Genomic DNA, 20683 nt, shown 5'->3' with positions numbered 1-20683 from the left:
CTCAGCTCAAGTTTTAAATCTGCTTTCAAGACATCTGCACATTTTCACTCTGGAATTATGTGCAGCATCAAGCAGGGAATTGCCTTTTGTGTTTTGCAGTACTGACCAGCTGCCAGGGTGCAAGACACCCACCTGGTGTTACAAGAGGTAAGAATTTGATTTATTAATTCTTAGAGGGCAGAGAAAGATCTTTTTGGGTGGGATTTCTGTATGGCTGCATGAATGGTCACTGTTTCACCCTATATTCAAAACCAGAATGATTACAGTAGGCAGGTGGTGGGGTACCCACAGCTGGTAAGGTTTTCAAGTGGCCATGTTTGAATCCTCTGGCAACTGATGTAAGACCAGAAAATTCCCATGGGGGTATTCTTCACCTTACTTAACTGACCAAACAGGGAGTGAGGCGTGCTGGCTTCACATCATTTTTGTGGCAGCAATAGAACAGTACCAAGATGAACAAAGGTGGAAAAAGTGCAAAACTGTACATCCTACCTCAGAAAGTATGAATTAATACATCATCTGAGCATACAGAGATTCTAACCATCTTTGCAAAATGCAAGGCTCTCTCAGGTACCCATTTTCTTTATCCAGACAAAAAAAAAAAAAAAAAAGAAAAAAAAAAAAGAAGAAAAAAGAGACTTCTTAACTGTTGAACAGATGAAATAAATTTCACTAATGTAGCTAGAGAATTTTCAATTGCAGTTGGCTAGTTGGCTAACTTAGCTATCCACATCTTTAACAAGGCATCTAAAGACATACTTTTATTTTCTAAAATTTGGAGAACTCACCTGCTCCTGGATGTTTTTTTAAGGAAGTGTTTATTTTGGGAGCTTCATACAAGCATAGCAATTCCAATTTCAGTGCTTGAATTTTGTTTCACTCAAGTCAGAACTTTGGGGCTGGGATTATTTAGATATTGTACTTAAGAATGACAAATGTATAAACAAATTAAATTATGGCAGAATATTAAAATATACAAGACTTGCCTTTTTCTTCTGTTGGCAACTTCAGTAGCAAAACTCATTAATTTCCCATGGCCTTCCTTTTACCATCCTAGTTAATAAGCAAATGCCCCATTGGTTCAATATTTTCCAGGACCGTAGGTCTCCTATACTGCAGCTTTTCAGAAAAGTTTATTCACATTTACTCTTTTCAACAAAATGTTCCACCTGTATTTTTACTTCTGATAGTGATGTCATTAAAACTTGCTAAGTAGCTTCCGTAGTTCTTACAGACATGATATTCTTAAAACGCCAAACTTTCAGTTGTGAAAGGTGATTAAATATTGCTCTACTAGAAGTCTGAAGACCTAAGCTACATCAATTATATCCTCATTTTCTAAGTAACCTAAAGATTAGGATCTTCAGTTAGGTCATTATAGTTGTTCCAAATATTAGATTGTGATGAGAAAACAAAGAACAGGATATAAAAGATTTCCCAATCTTACAGAATAGACATAAATAATCAATGCCATATTACTTCTAGCCATTAGAGTCTTCTGCTGACGTGTCTTCAGTAAAGCACAGACATGGCCTCTGCAGATGCGGAGATGGCTGTTTTTGGGGAGGCGGCTCCCTACCTCCGAAAGTCAGAAAAGGAAAGAATTGAGGCCCAGAACAAACCTTTTGATGCCAAGTCATCCGTCTTTGTGGCCCATCCCAAGGAATCCTTTGTAAAAGGGACAATCCAGAGCAGGGAAACAGGGAAGGTCACTGTGAAAACTGAAGGTGGAGAGGTAAGAGAAAATGAAACTTCAGATCAACATTTGATTCACACTGAGCTTCTAGCTGACATATGCAGACATATTCTTTCATTTCCTTGGCAGACTCTGACCGTGAAGGATGACCAAATCTTCTCCATGAACCCTCCCAAGTATGATAAAATTGAGGACATGGCCATGATGACCCACCTCCACGAACCCGCTGTGCTGTACAACCTCAAAGAGCGTTATGCAGCCTGGATGATCTACGTAAGTACCAGCAGCTCTCTTCCTTTGGGTAGCTGGAAGGCCTGCTGTGCCAGGCTGAACAGAAGCCCATGTGCTGTCTCCCTTCCTTGCAGACCTACTCGGGTCTCTTCTGTGTCACCGTCAACCCCTACAAGTGGCTGCCGGTGTACAACCCGGAGGTGGTGTTGGCCTACCGAGGCAAAAAGCGCCAGGAGGCCCCTCCACACATCTTCTCCATCTCTGACAATGCCTATCAGTTCATGCTGACTGGTGAGTGCTTGATCTCATTCAAAGCAATCTGAACCAAAAAGCCTCGTGGCTCTTACTGGAGCACAGGACAAGGCAGCTACAAATACCATGGAGCTAAGTGAGAGAAACTGAAAACTGCAAGCCAAACTGTACCAGAAACATGCATAAATTCAGCACTGTGTACTATTGTACCCTATTCTACACTTTCCCACCACAGACATAATACTGAGCTCATAATATCCTTCCCCCCCCTCCTTTTTTTTTTTTCTGTTTTTTTTTTTTTTTTTTTTTTTCAATGAGAGAACGGAAAGCATACAATCTTTGTATGCATACCATACAATATGGTATGTATGATTGTATGATACCATACAATCTTTCCTTTGAGCACAGGTAGTCAGTTTGATTTGATTCCTTGATGAGAACTGTGTGAAGGGCAAGTGCATATAGACTTTGTCTGAGGACCATGTACATCTGAGAGTTGTATGGGTCCAGCAGAGCTTATACTTACTACTGTTAGAAGGAAATTCAGTACTGTCTTCTAGAAGTTACTGCTTGGACTTTCTGGAGAAGCTCCAACTTACATTTACAGATTTACTTTTCAGTCAACTAACTCAGTTCTATTCAGAACAATGGCTAAAAACTTTCATTCTACCTCTTTCACAGACCGCGAGAATCAGTCAATCCTGATCACGTAAGTACACTTCCTGCTCAGGTCCCTGCAGGGCTACCCGGTCCCAGGAGACCTGCTTCCTGACCACACTCTCCCTGCTTCTCTATTTCATTTGGCAGTGGAGAATCTGGTGCAGGGAAGACTGTGAACACAAAGCGTGTCATCCAGTACTTTGCAACAATTGCAGCTAGTGGGGAGAAGAAGAAGGAGGAGCAGTCTGGCAAAATGCAGGTAAAATTATAGATAGGGGCTCAAATCAATGCTTTTCTCTGTTCCTCATTTTTGAAAAGTAATAACTAGGAATAATTATTGTCCTGTAGGGAACACTTGAGGATCAAATCATCAGCGCCAACCCACTGCTGGAGGCATTTGGAAATGCCAAGACTGTGAGGAATGACAACTCCTCGCGCTTTGTGAGTTGTAGCTTTGGACAAAATCCCTCCTAACAGTAGTGATGAGCCTAGCGACATTCTTACATAAAGAGATGTCAAAAGAATCCATCCAGGCTGAAGTGTTTCTTTTCCCCCTCAACAGGGCAAATTCATCAGAATCCACTTTGGGGCCACAGGCAAACTGGCTTCTGCTGACATTGAAACTTGTAAGTGACATCCTGGCACGATGACATCCCTTCCTAAATTCCTACTTCTTTGTGCTGTCTTGTGCCTATTACTTTCTACCTTCCTTACCAGATCTGCTGGAGAAGTCCAGAGTCACTTTCCAGCTCAAGGCAGAAAGAAGCTACCACATTTTTTATCAGGTCACCTCCAACAAGAAGCCAGAGCTAATTGGTAGGAGGCATCACTGAGCTTTTTTGGAGAAAGATCACTGAGCAACAATGAATTACACTATAGAAACAATGAAATTTAACCCATCATTATTTGTTTTCAGAAATGCTCCTTATCACCACCAACCCATATGACTACCCTTTTGTGAGTCAAGGTGAGATCACTGTTCCCAGCATTGATGACAAGGAGGAGTTGATGGCTACAGATGTAAGTAATTTATGAAACTGGTAAGCTGGTACAGGTCGTACATCATATAACAGGCAAATATTCCACTTTACTGATTCTATTACCAGAGTGCCATTGACATCTTGGGCTTCACTGCTGATGAGAAGACTGCCATCTACAAGCTGACAGGGGCTGTTATGCACTATGGCAACTTGAAGTTCAAGCAGAAACAGCGAGAGGAGCAGGCAGAGCCAGATGGCACAGAAGGTATTGTCAAACTCAGAAATTATAACTCTGAGCCACTCTGTATGTGAAAGACACAGAGTGATCTAAAATTAGATTTTAGGATTTCAAGGAAAACAGCAAGTAAGAAAAAAAAATCTTACTTCTCACAGTACATCATTTTCTCTGATGTATAATCTCTGGATTTATGTATCCTATAAAATGAAAAATTTTCAGTTTAAACTGCCTTCTAAACTGTGCCAGGAAGCTAGTAGCTGTGGATGCCTTTACTGTAACATTATTAGTCATATTTTTATTGAGAATGCCTTGCACTCATTGTGAAACAATAAAGATATTCAGCTCTAACAGGATGGAGGGCCATATTTTCATTCACCCTCACCTGTCTGATGTCCAGGGAACTCTGATGACAGAGGTGGATTTGATTCCTCTCTGTCAGAGCAAGAGCTAGAACCCATGCCTCCAGTTTTCTGAGCCTTCTCGTTTTAAAGAACTAGGCAGAAGTTGGGAAGTGCCATAGTCATGTCTGAAAAAGGATGAAAACCGATGAATTTTACAGAAGATCAGAAGTAGAAACCAAAGCTCAGAAAGGGTTGTAGATGCTGAATCCTAAAGAGTACAGATAAATCCTCTGTGTTCCACTCTAAATATTTGGGTGTTTTTTATCACCTTCTGAGTATAGCTCATTATCTTACTGAGGTCACTGCAACTTCTGAGCTACACACATACTAGAAATATTCAGATTAACAAGCTGCAGGCTTCAATTTTGTGCTAGGAATTTTTTGAAAAAAACTTCATTGCCTTTTGCATTCTTCAATGAAGACCTTCAAATGTAAGTTTTTCAGAAAAGTTCAACATGCATAATTATGACTTTGATGCTACACAGATTATATCTGTGACATTCTTTCAACATATTTCAAAGCATGGAAACCTGAACACTGCAGCCCTTAGAGATGCAAAATCTATATGACACAAAATTCTTCTTCTTTTTTTTTTTTTTTTTTTTTTCCTATCTATCTGCCATTTAGTTGCTGACAAGGCTGCCTATCTGATGGGCCTGAATTCAGCTGACATGCTGAAGGCATTGTGTTACCCTCGAGTCAAAGTTGGGAATGAATATGTGACCAAGGGTCAAACCGTGCAGCAGGTGAGAAACATGGTAACCCGGAACCATGCTTTGAATTAATATGCATTTGATTCTCCTCTGCTCTGTGTTGTAACTTCAGGCATTTACTTTTGTTTTAGGTTCACAATGCTGTAGGTGCTCTGGCAAAGGCTGTCTATGAGAGGATGTTCTTGTGGATGGTTATTCGTATCAACCAGCAGCTGGATACAAAGCAGCCCAGGCAGTACTTCATTGGTGTCTTGGACATTGCTGGCTTTGAGATCTTTGATGTGAGTAACAAAGATTTGGTAAGAGCTGCTTAGAGAGCTGCTTAGAAATGACAGCTGGGTGTTCTGACAACTCTCAGACATATTTTTAAAGAACACATATGATCAACACTTTCAACACTTTTTTTTTTTTTTTTTTTGTAGCTAATTGCTTTTTTTTTTTTTTTTTTTTTTGCCATGAAGTAAGAAATGACATTTGAAAGGACTTTTCTTATAACAATAGCCTCATTTTCAAGACGTGCAAGCTCAAAAGAGCAGAAAGGTCCAAGCAGAAAAATTTCTTAGTTTAAAAGATCAAGTTAAAGACTGTATAAAGCACATACATCATAATAGGCCTAACTTTGTATTTTTTTTTTCTGTAATTTGTTCTAAGATAATATAGGAAATACATTCTATTTTCACAGTTTTATCAAGGAGAAAAATATGATCATGAACAATGAATGTCATGCATTTCTCTATTTTGTTATGTAGATATAAAGCTGACTGAAGAAATGCTCAGTCACTATGAAACCAGAGTAACTGCATTCCTTATTTTTAAAGGGTAAAGTTTTGCAGTTACTTCTGCATCTTGCAGATATGGATCTTTCTCATTCTATTTCCAGTTCAACAGCTTTGAGCAGCTGTGCATCAACTTCACCAATGAGAAACTGCAGCAGTTCTTCAACCACCACATGTTTGTACTGGAGCAGGAGGAGTACAAGAAGGAAGGGATTGAATGGACATTCATTGACTTTGGGATGGACCTGGCTGCCTGCATTGAGCTCATTGAGAAGGTATGGGCATGGGAATATTATAATTACTTGGTCTAATTTTTCAAAGGGATCATTCATGTTCATGTCCAAATATTCAACTTTTGTTATTCAAGAATACTTAGCTGTTTAGTTTATTTTATCTGTCAAATGAGACTTTAAGGTGGTGTGGTGATGTCACAGAGCAGATTTGAACTGGTATTTTCTGAAGTGCAAAAAGATTGTTAAACTCCCAATAAAACTTTTCTTTTTTCTTTCTTTTTTTTTTTTTTTTTTTTTTTTTCCAAAACAGATAGAAACAGTTTCCAGTTAAAACTCTGCAGCTCACCTTTCAGCTCCAACTGACTTGTGCTCCTACAGCAAAATAGATATATCACTCGTAAAATAAACATAGAAGATGGAAATGCATCACTGATTACAAACAGTCACACTTAATGGGCATCCTTTGACTTAGAATAAGGAGGTATTCATATTGAGCATGGAATTTAACATTCATTGGCTGTCAGGATGATAAGAAATTATAATAATAGAACTGTGAGATCATTTAATCTAACTCCCTTAGTCAAAGCATCGTTAACTGGACAGGTTTCTCAGGACCATGTAAAGCTCGGTTTAGAATATTTCAGATGATACCGTAAGAATAGATACTCTGGGAAATCTGTTCCAACTGTTGACCACTCTCACAGTAAAAAAAAGCATTTATTACATTTAAATGGAATTTCCTGTAATTTGATTTGTGCCTGTGGCACCTTGTACTGTCACTGAGAACCACTGAAAAGAGACTGGCTTCATCTTCCTTCCCACCTCCCATTAAGTGTTTATACACGTTAGTAAGATCCTCCTGAGCTTTCTTTTCTCATGGCTGAACAGTCTCAGCTCTCTCAGCCTCTGTTTGTATGTCAGATATTCCAGTCTAAATATATTAGTGGCCCTTCAATGTGCTTACTCTAGTATGTCTATGCTTTTCTAGTACTTGGGAGCCCAGAACTGGACAAAGCACTTCAGATGTTTCTCAGCAGAGCTGAGTAGAGAGGAAGGATCACCTCCACCGACCTGCTGATAATATTCTTCTTAATGCAACACAGAATAGGTGCCTGTCCGTTCTGTAGGGGTGTACTGTATACTCATTTTGGTTCAATTACTTTTATGACATCTGTATATGTTTGTGTTCCTCTGAATAAGAAGGTAGTGTCCTGGTTATATAAAGAAACTTTTCAACACAAACTAAAGGAACTTCAATTTATCATTATGAATCATTTGGTGTAAAAAAGCCCACATAACTATCAATATGTTTAATTACATTTTCTAGCATAAAATGTGACTGAAAAACAACTTTTTCTGATGAACACTTATGTCTGTGTTCTGCTACTCTGACTAGATAAAGACCATAATTGCCCATAAAACTAAATAGCAATTTGTCTCTCCTGTGTGTTTCTTCCAGCCCATGGGCATCTTCTCCATCCTGGAAGAGGAGTGCATGTTCCCCAAAGCAACTGACACCTCTTTCAAGAACAAGCTCTATGACCAGCATCTGGGCAAGTCCAGCAATTTCCAGAAGCCCAAGCCTACCAAAGGCAAGGTTGAGGCCCACTTCTCCCTGATACACTATGCTGGCACAGTGGACTACAACATCACTGGCTGGCTTGAGAAGAACAAGGACCCCCTGAATGAAACTGTTATTGGGTTATACCAGAAGTCTTCACTGAAAACACTGGCCTTACTCTTTGCTAACTATGGTGGAGCAGAAGCAGGTCAGATCTATGAAAGTCATATTTTCACTGATGTACAGCTTAGAAAAAGGAATTGTAAGAGGCAATAACAAAAATATAAAATCTCTTTTATATATTTTTAATTTTTGCAGAGGCTAGTGCTGGTGCTGGCAAGAAAGGTGGCAAGAAGAAAGGTTCTTCATTCCAGACGGTCTCTGCTCTTTTCCGGGTGCAGTACAAAGTTCAATATTTTTTTCCTAATATAAGGCGGAAATTCATCACTTAAAATAACCTGTCTTTTTTGGCTTAGTTGTGTAAAAAAAAAAAAAAAAAAAAAGATGTTCTTGGGCCAGAGGAGCAAACCTACTGTAACTTATTTATGCTCTTTTCTATTGAATGCACAACATATGGCTGTGTCCACTTCTCCAGAAAACTTCTAAAATATACCTAGAAGACACAAATTTCCTTTAGATGTCCACCTCTGCTTCAGAACCTTTTATTACCCTTTAACAACATTGTTTCTGCCCAGAGGCCTGGAGGTGAGCTGGTTGCTCCGTTTGTATCTCTAGTATTCTTTCCATGATTCATGCATCAGTTATGATTGAAATAAACCTTGGGATATGATTTTTTAAGATGTGAGATACCTGGCAGTTTTTTCTCATAGCCAAGCTTTGCTGCCTGGCTGTTCTATACACTTCTGTCAGGTAATATGCTGAGTCTCTCCTGAGGCTATTTATTATGATATTCACTTATTATGATATTCACTTAGGGTTCTCTTCTTGATCCAGCCTAATTCGTCCTACATATCTGTTGTCATATGATTCTTGATTACCTGACATAGCCTCTAGCCAGTTCTCTGAAACATGACATGGACTTTGTGTATACAACCTAGGATAAATAATCATAGATCTAGGCTATGTTTGCAAGACTTTTGCCTTGCAAGTGGGAAATTATTGCCAGCACATATCATTCAAAAATAATGTAATAAGCCCGTGTTTAAGCTCGTAATACTTTAAGAAGTAAGAGTTGATCCTTGCTGCATTTAGGTTGCATTGCTCTTAGGTCTTCAGACTTTCTTAAAGTTTAGACGTGCTAAGGTTTGGACTACTTAATTTAGGTAGTCCGAAATGTCCTCTGGGGTTACCTACTCTAATCATAGACAATAATTATTTATTTATAAATAATTATACAGATATTAGTTACAGACCAGCCCTGGGATTCATCTTACCTTATTCTCATTTCACCTTACCTTACAAACAAAACATGAAACTGAGACACAAAATTCAGCCTGTTCCTTTTGCTTTTAGTGGAGAAAATAGGAAGGTTCTATGTAGTGTGAACCATATGACTCATCTTAAATGTCTACTGTAGTATGCTTCAAACTGCATCAGAGGAGTATCAGTATATCTCTCCTGGAATGTATAATGGAAGATGGATATAATTTCTAATGAAGGTATTTCACTAGAGTCAGTGAAATGTCATAAAACTGTATGTTTAAGAGTACAGAGTTCCTACAGACTAAACAGACAAACTTAATACCTTACGTTAATAGTAACAAAGGTACATGGAAAGTCAGAAAACTGGTGCAAGTGGCTTCAGTTCAGGATTCTGCAAGCTAATACTTGATAACACATTATTTCAGTACAGATTGCTTGATGCTTATAGTGGAAATTACATTTGCTGATATAAACTTTTGTTAATGACTCTCCCAGGAAAATCTAAACAAGCTGATGACAAATCTGAGAAGCACCCACCCCCATTTTGTACGCTGCATCATTCCAAATGAAACAAAAACACCTGGTAAGAGACTCACATACAGGAAGTCTTCAATATGGTGCTGATCTTCCCTGATGTATTACAGAATACAACATTCATTTGTGCTCTGAATTGTTAGGTGCCATGGAACATGAGCTGGTGCTGCATCAGCTTCGGTGTAACGGTGTGCTGGAAGGGATCAGAATTTGCAGGAAAGGATTTCCCAACAGAGTCCTGTATGCAGATTTTAAACAGAGGTCAGACTGCTTCCCCTTCCTGAATCATTTTGGCCATCTTAAGTAGCTTATGAAATTTAAAATTCACCTCTGGTGAATAGAACCTTCTCTAACATTTACATTTAGCAGTGGAGTTATGTTCTCTTTTTTTGTAGTGTATCAGTCAATTAGTCTCAACAGACCTCCTTATATTACCATTTTCTCCCCCAGATACAAAGTATTAAATGCAAGTGCTATTCCAGAGGGACAGTTCATTGACAGCAAGAAGGCTTGTGAGAAACTTCTTGGATCAATTGATATAGACCACACACAATATAAGTTTGGTCACACCAAGGTACCAAAACTGTTTATTTCAAGTACTGCATGTTTTTGTTTTGTATAGCTTAAGAGAGATATTTTAGAAAGCACGTGAAATCATCAAACACTGACGTGTTTAAAACACATCGACTAAATACTTTTTGACTCACCACTTCAATAAAACAGTGAAATTCATTGTCATAGGATGATTCTAATTCAGGGTTCCTAATTGAAGACAAAGTTGTAGAATAGAAGAATCAAGGATTAATAAAAACAAATGAATAAGATCTGGCTATTATAGTTCTTCAACTGCAGTAATATGACTGTAATAACCAGACCAGGATTCTTGAAGATATAATATAATGGATATAATGGATATAATATATCCATCACTGCCTACATTCTTTGTGGTTTTGCTTTTTCTCTAACTTCCCATATAATCTGCCACGGCAGACAGGATATGGGCTACTGTGAACAGCAAGCACATAGACTGTACCTATTTTTATGTTCTTCCCTAAGGTGTTCTTCAAAGCCGGGCTGATAGGCCTTTTGGAAGAGATGAGGGATGAGAAGCTGGCACAGCTCATTACTCGCACACAGGCCAGGTGCAGGGGCTTCCTAATGAGAGTGGAGTACCAGAAAATGGTGGAGAGGAGGTAAACATTTATTTAAATCAAGTTCAATGTATTTGGTATATTTTGTCATCTGTGCCTAAATTTTTAATATTTATTTCACTTACCATTCAGAGAGTCCATCTTCTGCATCCAGTACAACATTCGTGCATTCATGAATGTCAAGCACTGGCCCTGGATGAAGTTGTTCTTCAAAATCAAGCCCTTGCTGAAGAGTGCAGAATCTGAGAAGGAGATGGCCAACATGAAACAAGAGTTTGAGAAAACCAAGGAAGAACTTGCAAAGTCTGAGGCAAAGAGGAAGGAGCTCGAGGAGAAAATGGTGAAGCTTGTGCAGGAGAAAAATGATCTGCAGCTTCAAGTGCAGGCTGTGAGTAGGACTAGTGTGTCTCATTCTAACTTAACTGGGGCTACAAGGCTGATGTTTACAATTAAATTTTCAAAAAACACAAAACAAGTAAAAGTTAAATCAATTACTTTGTACTTCATTAAATGATGCTTTTAAAAACATAACTAGATACTGTCAGAAAGTTCAAGTAAGGGTATTCCATGATTGTATGTATATCATGTGTGAGACTTATCAAACAATCATAGAATCATAGCATATCCTGAGTTGAAAGGATCCACAAGGATCACAGAATCACCTAGGTTGGAAGAGACCTCCAAGATCACCTAGTCCAACCTCTGGCCTAACACTAAAAAGTTCTTCACTAAACCATATCACTAAGTTCAACATCTAAAAGTCTTTTAAAGACCTTCAAGGATGGTGACTCAGCCACTTCCCTGGGCAGCCCATTCCAATGCCTAACAACTCTATCAGTAAAGAAGTTCTTCTTAATATCCAACCTAAACCTCCCCTGATGAAACTTTAGCCCATTCCCCCTCGTCCTATCACCAGGCACGTGGGAGAATAGACTAATCCCCACCTCACTACAGCCTCCTTTAATGTATCTATAGAGCGTCATAAGGTTGCCCCTAAGCCTCCTCTTCTCCAGGCTGAACAAGCCCAGCTCCCTCAGCCGCTCCTCGTAAGCCGTTCTCCAGACCCCTCACCAGCTTTGTAACCCTTCTCTGGACTCGCTCGAGCACCTCCATGTCCTTCTTGTAGCAAGGGACCCAAAACTGAACACAGTACTCGAGGTGAGGCCTCACCAGAGCCGAGTACAGGGGGACAGTCACTTCCCTAGCCCTGCTGGCCACGCTGCTTCTTATACAAGCCAGGATGCTGTTGACCTTCTTGGCCACCTGAGCACACTGCTGGCTCATATTCAGCCAACTATCAGCCAAGGTCCTATCTACTATCAACTCCCAGGTCATTTTCTGCCAGTCAGCTTTCCAACCACTCATCTCCCAGCCTGTAGTGCTGCTTGGGGTTGTTGCACCCCAGATGTGCCCAGCACCGGCACTTGGCCTTGTTGAATTTCATATAGTTGATCTTCAAGTCCAACTGCTGGCTACACAAAGGATCACCCAAAAATAAAAGCCTATGTATGAGAGCATTGTCCAAGCACTTCTTGAACTCTAGCAGGCTCAGTGCTGTGCCCACTTCCCTGGGGAGCCTGTTCCAGTGCCTGACCGCTCTCTTGGAAAAGATTCTTTTCCTAATACTCAGTCTGCACCACCCTGGAATCAGGTTAATGCCATTCCCTCAGGTCTAATTGCTGGTCACCAAGGAAAAGAGATCAGCACCTCCCCTGCTGTTTCCTCTTGTGAGGAAGCTGCAAAAGGTTGCATCGAGAAAGATTTTGGTCTGCTACTTAAAACTCCTACAAGCACATACTTTCTGTTGGAACATAAAACAGATATTTAACCATAAAATAACTATTAAGATTCTAATTTTTTTAAGCTGAGAACCACAATATCACCCCAAAAGTCATATCCTGAAAAGAGTCCATTTTCACGATCAGGAAGCTGACGCTTTAGCTGATGCTGAGGAAAGGTGTGACCAGCTCATCAAAACCAAAATCCAGCTGGAAGCCAAAGTAAAGGAGGTGACTGAAAGGGCTGAGGATGAGGAGGAAATTAATGCTGAGCTGACAGCCAAGAAGAGGAAACTAGAGGATGAATGTTCAGAGCTGAAGAAAGACATTGATGACCTGGAGTTAACCTTGGCCAAGGTTGAGAAGGAAAAACATGCTACCGAAAACAAGGTAAGACTCAGAAGACATCACTCACACTCGAGAAAGAATTGTAGTCTGTTATACAGCATGAAGTTTTAAACTACATTTTTTATCTACGCTTGCTCCCTTCTTGTCAAAGGTGAAAAACCTCACAGAGGAGATGGCAGCTCTGGATGAGACCATTGTGAAGCTGACAAAAGAGAAGAAAGCCCTCCAAGAGGCCCACCAGCAGACACTGGATGACCTGCAGGCCGAAGAGGACAAAGTCAATACATTGACCAAAGCTAAAACCAAGCTGGAGCAGCAAGTGGATGATGTAAGCACATGTGCCTCCAGTGAGACAGGACAGGTATGGAGTTCAACCTGCCTGGCATTATTGGTGTTGTTGTGTTTAGCTGGAAGGGTCCCTGGAGCAAGAGAAGAAACTGCGCATGGACCTTGAAAGGGCTAAGAGGAAACTTGAGGGAGACCTGAAGCTGGCCCATGATAGCATAATGGATTTGGAAAATGATAAGCAGCAGCTGGATGAGAAACTGAAGAAGTAAGTGTGGCTGTGGAACACCTGAGTGCAGGTCAGGTGCGTTTATTAGGTAGTTTTATTCAGATGTTAAGAGTGTGATACTGTATGCTTTGTGCAAAGGAAAGACTTTGAAATCAGCCAGATCCAGAGCAAAATTGAAGATGAGCAACTTCTTGGCATGCAATTGCAGAAGAAGATCAAGGAGCTGCAGGCAAGTCTCTGGTCCTTCCCCTCCACCCTTCAGAAGGACATCAGTACAAGGAGGGCATGGGTGTGAAGGGTCTTGCATTTTCCCCAGGCCCGTATCGAGGAACTGGAGGAGGAAATTGAGGCAGAGCGAACCTCTCGGGCAAAAGCAGAGAAGCACCGTGCTGACCTCTCCAGGGAGCTGGAGGAGATCAGCGAGCGCCTGGAAGAAGCAGGTGGGGCTACAGCAGCTCAGGTTGAGATGAACAAGAAGCGTGAGGCAGAATTTCAGAAGATGCGCCGCGACCTCGAAGAGGCCACGCTGCAACACGAAGCCACAGCTGCCACCCTGCGGAAGAAGCACGCAGACAGCACAGCTGAGCTTGGGGAGCAGATCGACAACCTGCAACGAGTCAAGCAGAAGCTGGAGAAGGAGAAGAGTGAGCTGAAGATGGAGATAGATGACTTGGCCAGTAACATGGAGTCTGTCTCCAAAGCCAAGGTACTGAAATACTTTAATTAGTACTTTGTAAACTATGTAATACTTATTTTTATTTTTATACTTAAACATCACTGGGTTACAATACAACTTTTTTCTTCTAATCTAATATATACATCCTGGGTTTATGTGTATTGTCCATATATATGTAAACTTCATCTCCTGGCTACATTTTCTTGCTGTAAATATGGCAGAGTCCAGGTATTAACACATTTTTAAATGTATGTTTTCCAACTAGGCAAACCTGGAGAAGATGTGCCGCACTCTGGAAGACCAACTAAGTGAATTTAAAACAAAGGAAGAGCAGAATCAACGCATGATCAGTGATCTCAGTGCTCAAAGAGCTCGTCTACAGACAGAATCTGGTAAGGCAACAAATCTTTAGTTTGGAAATGGAAGAATCCTTTACATGTCTTTATTTCATTTCAAATTTATTTAATTTGGCCATTAAAAAATTTCTAAATACAAACTTTTCCAGGTGAATATGCACGCCAGGTTGAGGAGAAAGATGCTTTAATTTCTCAGCTTTCTAGAGGGAAACAGGCCTTCACCCAACAGATTGAGGAACTGAAGCGACAACTAGAGGAAGAGATAAAGGTGAAGACACTTCATGTATATTTATTTTATAAAGTTTATATATCATTGCTGTGTCAGTGCACACTCCTGGCTTCCTGCACTATATCAGTCTTCGGCTTGATATTTCCGTACACTGTGTAGATTACTATTTTCCTGGAAGATATTCCAGTGTTTAAATACCAGTATGAATATATTTCCCAGAATACAGTTACTCCTAATTGCAATACTTTTAACTCCAGGCCAAGAATGCCCTGGCCCATGGCTTGCAGTCTGCTCGCCACGACTGTGACTTGCTCCGGGAACAATATGAGGAGGAGCAGGAAGCCAAGGGTGAGCTGCAGCGTGCCCTGTCCAAAGCCAACAGCGAAGTGGCCCAGTGGAGAACCAAATATGAGACGGACGCTATTCAGCGCACAGAAGAGCTGGAGGAGGCCAAGTATGTGGTGACAGGATGCAAACAAGCAGGAGGGGCAATGAAAATTCAGAAGGGACCTTGGAAACAAAGACCAAGATATACAAAGAAATAAGTCATGGGGTTGCTTTAGGGAAGGATGACAGATGTGGTAAACTTTATCTACGGACCTTGTGGATTGGAGTCCACAGACTGCAAAATGACTAAGTGTGCAATTGTAAAGAGCATACTCATTCCTCTTTGATCACTAACTATGAGCTTTTTATCACCTCCCAGGAAGAAGCTGGCACAGCGCCTGCAGGATGCAGAGGAACACGTTGAAGCTGTCAACGCCAAATGTGCTTCCCTGGAAAAGACAAAGCAGAGGCTGCAGAACGAGGTGGAAGACCTGATGATTGACGTGGAGCGAGCAAATGCTGCCTGCGCAGCTCTGGACAAGAAGCAGAAGAACTTTGACAAGGTATTCTGGCCTCTGGCCCTGTGCTTCCTGGGCAGGGCATCTCCTCACAATCATCACATCCATACTCACACCCTGTTGCTCCTCAGATCCTGGCAGAGTGGAAGCAGAAGTACGAGGAAACACAGGCTGAGCTGGAAGCTTCCCAGAAGGAGTCTCGCTCTCTCAGCACGGAGCTGTTTAAGATGAAGAATGCCTATGAGGAGTCCCTGGACCACCTGGAAACGCTGAAGCGTGAGAACAAGAACTTGCAGCGTAAGTCCCTAGCCCTCTGCTGCTGGCCAGGCTTTCCCCCAAGCTTGTCTACCCACCACTCCACACGGGTGAGTGCCCGCAGTGATGAGAAGAGACCTGTCAGCCTGGTGCGTCAGGGCCTTTCCCTTTATGCCCTATGTCTGACCATGCCTTGTTTCACCCTTCCCTACAGAGGAGATTTCTGACCTCACGGAGCAGATTGCAGAGGGAGGAAAGGCGATCCACGAGCTGGAGAAAGTCAAGAAGCAGATTGAGCAGGAGAAATCTGAAATCCAGGCTGCCTTGGAGGAAGCTGAAGTATGTGCCCATAGTCACTGCTGTCCACACTAGAAACGTTAGCAGTGGGGAAATGTGGCTAAGTAGTGCATGGTCCCCCTTCTGTTCTAGCTGTGGAGCACATCCACACCAGGTTCTCTGAAAAATTCTGTAATTATCAAGCAAACAAGAAGTAGCTCTACCCATGTTATACATGTTTGTGACCATTTGTCCAGGCCTCCCTAGAACATGAAGAGGGGAAAATCCTGCGCCTCCAGCTGGAGCTCAACCAGGTCAAGTCTGAGATTGACAGGAAGATCGCAGAGAAAGATGAGGAAATTGACCAGCTGAAGAGAAATCACCTCAGAATTGTGGAGTCCTTGCAGAGCAGTCTGGATGCTGAGATCAGGAGCAGGAATGAAGCCCTGCGGCTGAAGAAGAAGATGGAGGGAGACCTGAATGAAATGGAGATCCAGCTGAGCCATGCCAACCGTGTGGCTGCAGAGGCACAAAAGAACCTGAGAAACACACAGGCAGTGCTCAAGGTCAATTCAGCAAAGCTACACATACAAGAAAGGCTTCTCTAACATTTTTGGCACCCTAGTGTGCTATGCTGCCTTGTCACTTCTCTTGCCTCTTTTACAGGATACCCAGATACATTTGGATGATGCACTCAGGACGCAGGAAGACCTGAAGGAGCAGGTGGCCATGGTGGAGCGCAGAGCAAACCTCTTGCAGGCTGAGATTGAGGAGCTGCGGGCAGCCCTGGAGCAGACAGAGCGGTCAAGGAAAGTGGCTGAGCAGGAGCTTCTGGATGCAAGCGAGCGTGTGCAGCTCCTCCATACCCAGGTAAGGGCTTGTTGCCCAAACCAGTTGTGTAGACACTTAGCACAGATGACTGTTATAGTAGTAGAGAGTGACGCAGGACAATGGTCTACAATGGCCTCTATACTGCTGTCCACAATGGAAACAGGGTCACAGCCCATCACCTAAGTGCACCACTGATATTTGGTAAACAATTCTCTAATAAAGAATTCCAAACACAGAATTTAAAGGTTGAAGAGAAAAGAGTTGGCTCAGGCTGTAGCTTTGGTATTTTAGGCCTCAGAATACAAGTCTTACAATCTCTGTTTGCACAGAACACCAGCTTGATCAACACCAAGAAGAAGCTGGAAACAGACATTGCCCAAATTCAGAGTGAAATGGAAGACACCATCCAGGAAGCCCGCAATGCTGAAGAGAAGGCCAAGAAGGCCATCACAGATGTGAGTTGGGGAACTCTCTCACTGAGGGTGATGGATGCATTCTTCCCAAAATATCTTTGGCCCCACCCTGGCTTTGCTGCTTTGCCTCTCCAGGCGGCCATGATGGCAGAAGAGCTGAAGAAGGAGCAGGACACCAGTGCCCACCTAGAGAGAATGAAGAAGAACCTGGACGTGACGGTGAAAGACCTGCAGCACCGTCTGGATGAGGCTGAGCAGCTGGCACTGAAGGGAGGCAAGAAGCAAATCCAGAAGCTGGAGGCCAGGGTGCGTAGGGCTGGTATTTGTGCACAAGGGAGCATGTCATGAAGGGAGCCACCTGGAAAGCTCCAAACATGAGCTTCTCATTGCAGGTGCGGGAGCTGGAAGGGGAGGTAGATGCTGAGCAGAAGCGCAGTGCTGAAGCCGTGAAGGGTGTGCGCAAGTACGAGAGGAGGGTGAAGGAGCTGACCTACCAGGTAAGGCAAGAGGCATCTTTGTGCTGACACACCCTTCTCATGGAAAGCCAAAGCATTTTTCCATGAACTCCAAGAACACATGTTTTCTGGTGGTGTGGGGAAACCAACTCTCTCTCTTTCCTTCTTACCAACCACTGTAGTCTGAGGAAGACCGCAAGAACATTCTCAGGCTCCAGGATCTGGTGGACAAGCTGCAGATGAAGGTGAAATCCTACAAGAGACAATCTGAGGAGGCTGTAAGTATTACTCTGAGTGATGGTAAGAGGATTAATTAAGGAAAAGCATATGGGAAACCTGGGAAGTCTACAGGTCAATAATGAAGGACTCCAAATATTCTCTGACATGTTTATATTTTTTTTGTAGTGTATAAGTACTAAAGGAATCAGATCAAATGAGGGAAATAAAAGGGCAAATGTATGCAGTATTTCTGGGGGCATTGAACAGATGTTATTTCTAAGAAAGAATTCTTACTAATAATACTACATGTACATTGATTAAAAATTTTCACAAAAAAAAATTATAAATAAGTATTTTTATGAAAGACACCTGGAACACTTTGCAATTCAGACATGTTTTTGTAATTATGTGGAAGGAAATGAACAGCCAAAACAGAACAACCACTAACCTGTGCTCCTCACCACCAACTCCCTCTCCCCACATAGGAGGAGCTGTCCAATGTCAACCTCTCCAAATTCCGCAAGATCCAGCACGAGCTTGAGGAAGCCGAGGAGCGGGCTGATATTGCAGAGTCTCAGGTCAACAAACTACGAGCGAAGAGCAGGGAGTTTCATAGGAGGATAGAAGAGGAAGAGTGAAGATGTCACGTGGCAGCAAAATGGCCTGAGGGGTGCACAAAATGTGAACCCTCTGTTGCTTTGTTTTGCAATGTATTTGTAACCATGTCAATGTCTAGAGAATAAAGACCGTAGATTAATTTGCACAGACACTATGAACAGTGGCTTCTTTGTTTTCTCTTCCTGAATAAGCTTAGGATTTTGGTGAATCAGCTACAGATGCTTTCAAGCTTCTAGCACTGCTCTTGCCCTCACATATTCTTGATGCTTCTCCTACCGTCCTTTCAGCACAGCTTACAGCCCACGTGAGTTGCAAGAGGGAGCAAAAAAAAAATCCCTTTCCTCTTTGCTCTGCCTGCTTTTGTTTCTGATCTTGGCAATCACAAATCCTAACCACCAGACTCTGAGTAAGCTATCAGATGTCACAGTGCATCACACTACAATGGGACAGACATTTCCTCAGCAGAGACAATTTTCAGCAGACACTGAAATTGTCACACTGTAATGACTCTTCCACGGTGCCTCTAAATTGTGCAATTTCTCTTACTCTAGATTTGCTCAGCTGCTGTCACCACCTGCTCATAGTTTCTCTGCAGTGTGGCAAAATGCTGAGCCCTGCCAGGGGCCAATCGGGTGGAAGGAGGCCTCCTCAGGGCTGATTTCCCTTACACTGTGTGGCAAGAATGCTCCTCCTCAGCATGTCACCTCAAAGGTCAGGCCGTGTGTGGCAAATCCACAGGCAAGGGAAAAGAAGAAAGCTGATGGCTGTAATTTTTCTTCCATTCAGACCCTGATCTGAATAGAAGAGGACCACTGGGCATGTACAGCTGCACGTACAGTCTCATGTGCTCTATCAGCCGTCTCAGCTGGAGCATTCTGAAGCGTTAGGCCTTGGCTGAAAAGGCACATGGAGGCTGCGATGGTACGTTAAAGGCATGCACACAGATGTCTGCCTAAACCAATGCTTTCACACAACTGACAGCTCTGTACTTCCCAGCAAATTCTGTCCCTTGTTTTCAGGAAGACCACACAACCCTGGAGGATTCTGTCAGAAGGCTCTGCAGGGCTGTACTGTGAATCAAAGACAGGTTAGTGGTAACTGAGGACTACTAAGTTAATTTGGTGATCCTTTAAGGAGTAGAAATTTGCACAATTGCACCCGCTGTTGCCACACTGCCCCTGTCTGAAGTGTTCGCAGCCCATTACCTTGACTGACTCCCGACTGCAGGAGCCCTTGGTGTGGACTGATGTAGAGTGGATGAGAAAGACATTAGCAGCAACTGAAGAGTGAGGTTCAGCTGACACTAAAGGGAAGCAAGAAGCCGATGCAGGAGCAGAGGACAGTGTATGTGTTGATGTTTCGCGAGGGTCCATGTGTTTCCACCTCTGTCTACTGTACAAGGGCTGCTGCTCAAAAGCAGAGGTGGATCCTCCATGGATCACTAAGCCTAAAAGGTGAGAAAGGATGGGGGTGAGGCTGGTGCTGTGGGCTGAAGGGATGGAAGCTGTGCAGAAAACGATTGTGCCCAAGCGGATAGCCCCTGAATGCTTTCAACCCTGATTGGCTTACAATATTTACAATGGAGAGCTTGCCACTGGAGCTCCTTAAGGGTGATGGGAAGTGATAAGGACTGAGACTGGCCTCTTGGTCCAAGCTTTAGAAGTCCATACAGGGGGTTCTGCCTCCAAGCAGGCACTCACACCACTGGGAAGTTTCAACCGACAGCTGTACGTCTGTGACAGCATTATCCAATGGATGGACGAATATCCACCCAACCTGGCTCCCAGGTGCAGCCTCACCAACACACCAGCTCTTGCAAGGAAGCCCAGCTTGCTTCCAGTGTCACTAGGGAGGACTGGTGAGCAGAACCTCTGCCACTGCTGTCACTACTGTCTGAGAGAGCAAGGGGAGATGGTTCTTTAGGTTTTCAGTCATTAGGACCTTAAGAAAGCTACCCAACACTTTGCAGAGTTGCCAGACTAGTTCTCCCTTCTCAAGGCGCTGCATAATTTTTCCCCGTGGCTTCCTAGCAGACTCCAATCTTTTTCATGCCTCCTCATC

At 42.5% G+C, this 20683-nt stretch overlaps 1 protein-coding gene and 1 long non-coding RNA gene across 3 annotated transcripts in view; one reads left to right on the top strand and one right to left on the bottom strand.

Annotated features, from left to right (window-relative positions):
• The window catches only part of LOC311421049, a 105471-nt gene that overhangs the window by 17728 nt on the left and 67060 nt on the right, over window positions 1–20683 (bottom strand). Inside the window, exons 8-10 of the long non-coding RNA XR_014684676.1 lie at window positions 10935–11051; window positions 10692–10813; window positions 9721–9896 (exon numbers count right to left, since the gene is read on the bottom strand). This is a non-coding gene — a long non-coding RNA (uncharacterized lncRNA). The remainder of the gene's footprint in view (window positions 1–9720; window positions 9897–10691; window positions 10814–10934; window positions 11052–20683) is intronic.
• On the top strand, window positions 121–18769 carry LOC311421043 (myosin heavy chain, skeletal muscle, adult-like). 2 transcript variants are annotated; one of them, XM_084492567.1, is made up of 38 exons: window positions 122–1735; window positions 1826–1969; window positions 2062–2218; window positions 2861–2888; window positions 2987–3098; window positions 3188–3280; window positions 3402–3465; window positions 3557–3655; window positions 3756–3859; window positions 3946–4084; window positions 5086–5204; window positions 5303–5452; window positions 6052–6222; window positions 7640–7949; window positions 8060–8136; window positions 9620–9707; window positions 9802–9919; window positions 10109–10232; window positions 10715–10851; window positions 10942–11197; window positions 12735–12977; window positions 13087–13263; window positions 13343–13488; window positions 13588–13678; window positions 13766–14155; window positions 14391–14517; window positions 14631–14749; window positions 14968–15164; window positions 15417–15600; window positions 15687–15852; window positions 16025–16149; window positions 16344–16652; window positions 16753–16956; window positions 17247–17372; window positions 17466–17636; window positions 17723–17827; window positions 17968–18063; window positions 18490–18769. In XM_084492567.1, exons 1-38 carry the CDS (start codon window positions 1529–1531, stop codon window positions 18640–18642), a joined length of 5826 nt encoding a protein of 1941 aa, XP_084348693.1. In that variant the 5' UTR covers window positions 122–1528; the 3' UTR covers window positions 18643–18769. The 2 variants fall into 2 exon arrangements, with proteins under 2 accessions (XP_084348692.1, XP_084348693.1); XM_084492566.1 differs by having other exon boundaries at window positions 121–1969.

The sequence above is a fragment of the Aythya ferina genome (genome assembly GCF_964211825.1).
Source record: "Aythya ferina genome assembly, chromosome: 18".
Classification (NCBI taxonomy): domain Eukaryota; kingdom Metazoa; phylum Chordata; class Aves; order Anseriformes; family Anatidae; genus Aythya; species Aythya ferina.
The sequence above is the reverse complement of the archived record's forward strand: the minus strand, read 5'-3'. Positions and strand labels throughout refer to the sequence as shown.

Excerpts from the sequence above, each read along its gene's own strand:
- LOC311421043 (XM_084492566.1), top strand. The coding sequence starts at position 1,529 with ATGGCCTCTGCAGATGCGGAGATGGCTGTTTTTGGGGAGGCGGCTCCC. Across the intron at positions 13,679-13,765 it reads AGAAGATCAAGGAGCTGCAG|GCCCGTATCGAGGAACTGGA; the intron begins GCAAGTCTCTGG and ends CATTTTCCCCAG. Across the intron at positions 14,518-14,630 it reads TCGTCTACAGACAGAATCTG|GTGAATATGCACGCCAGGTT; the intron begins GTAAGGCAACAA and ends AAACTTTTCCAG.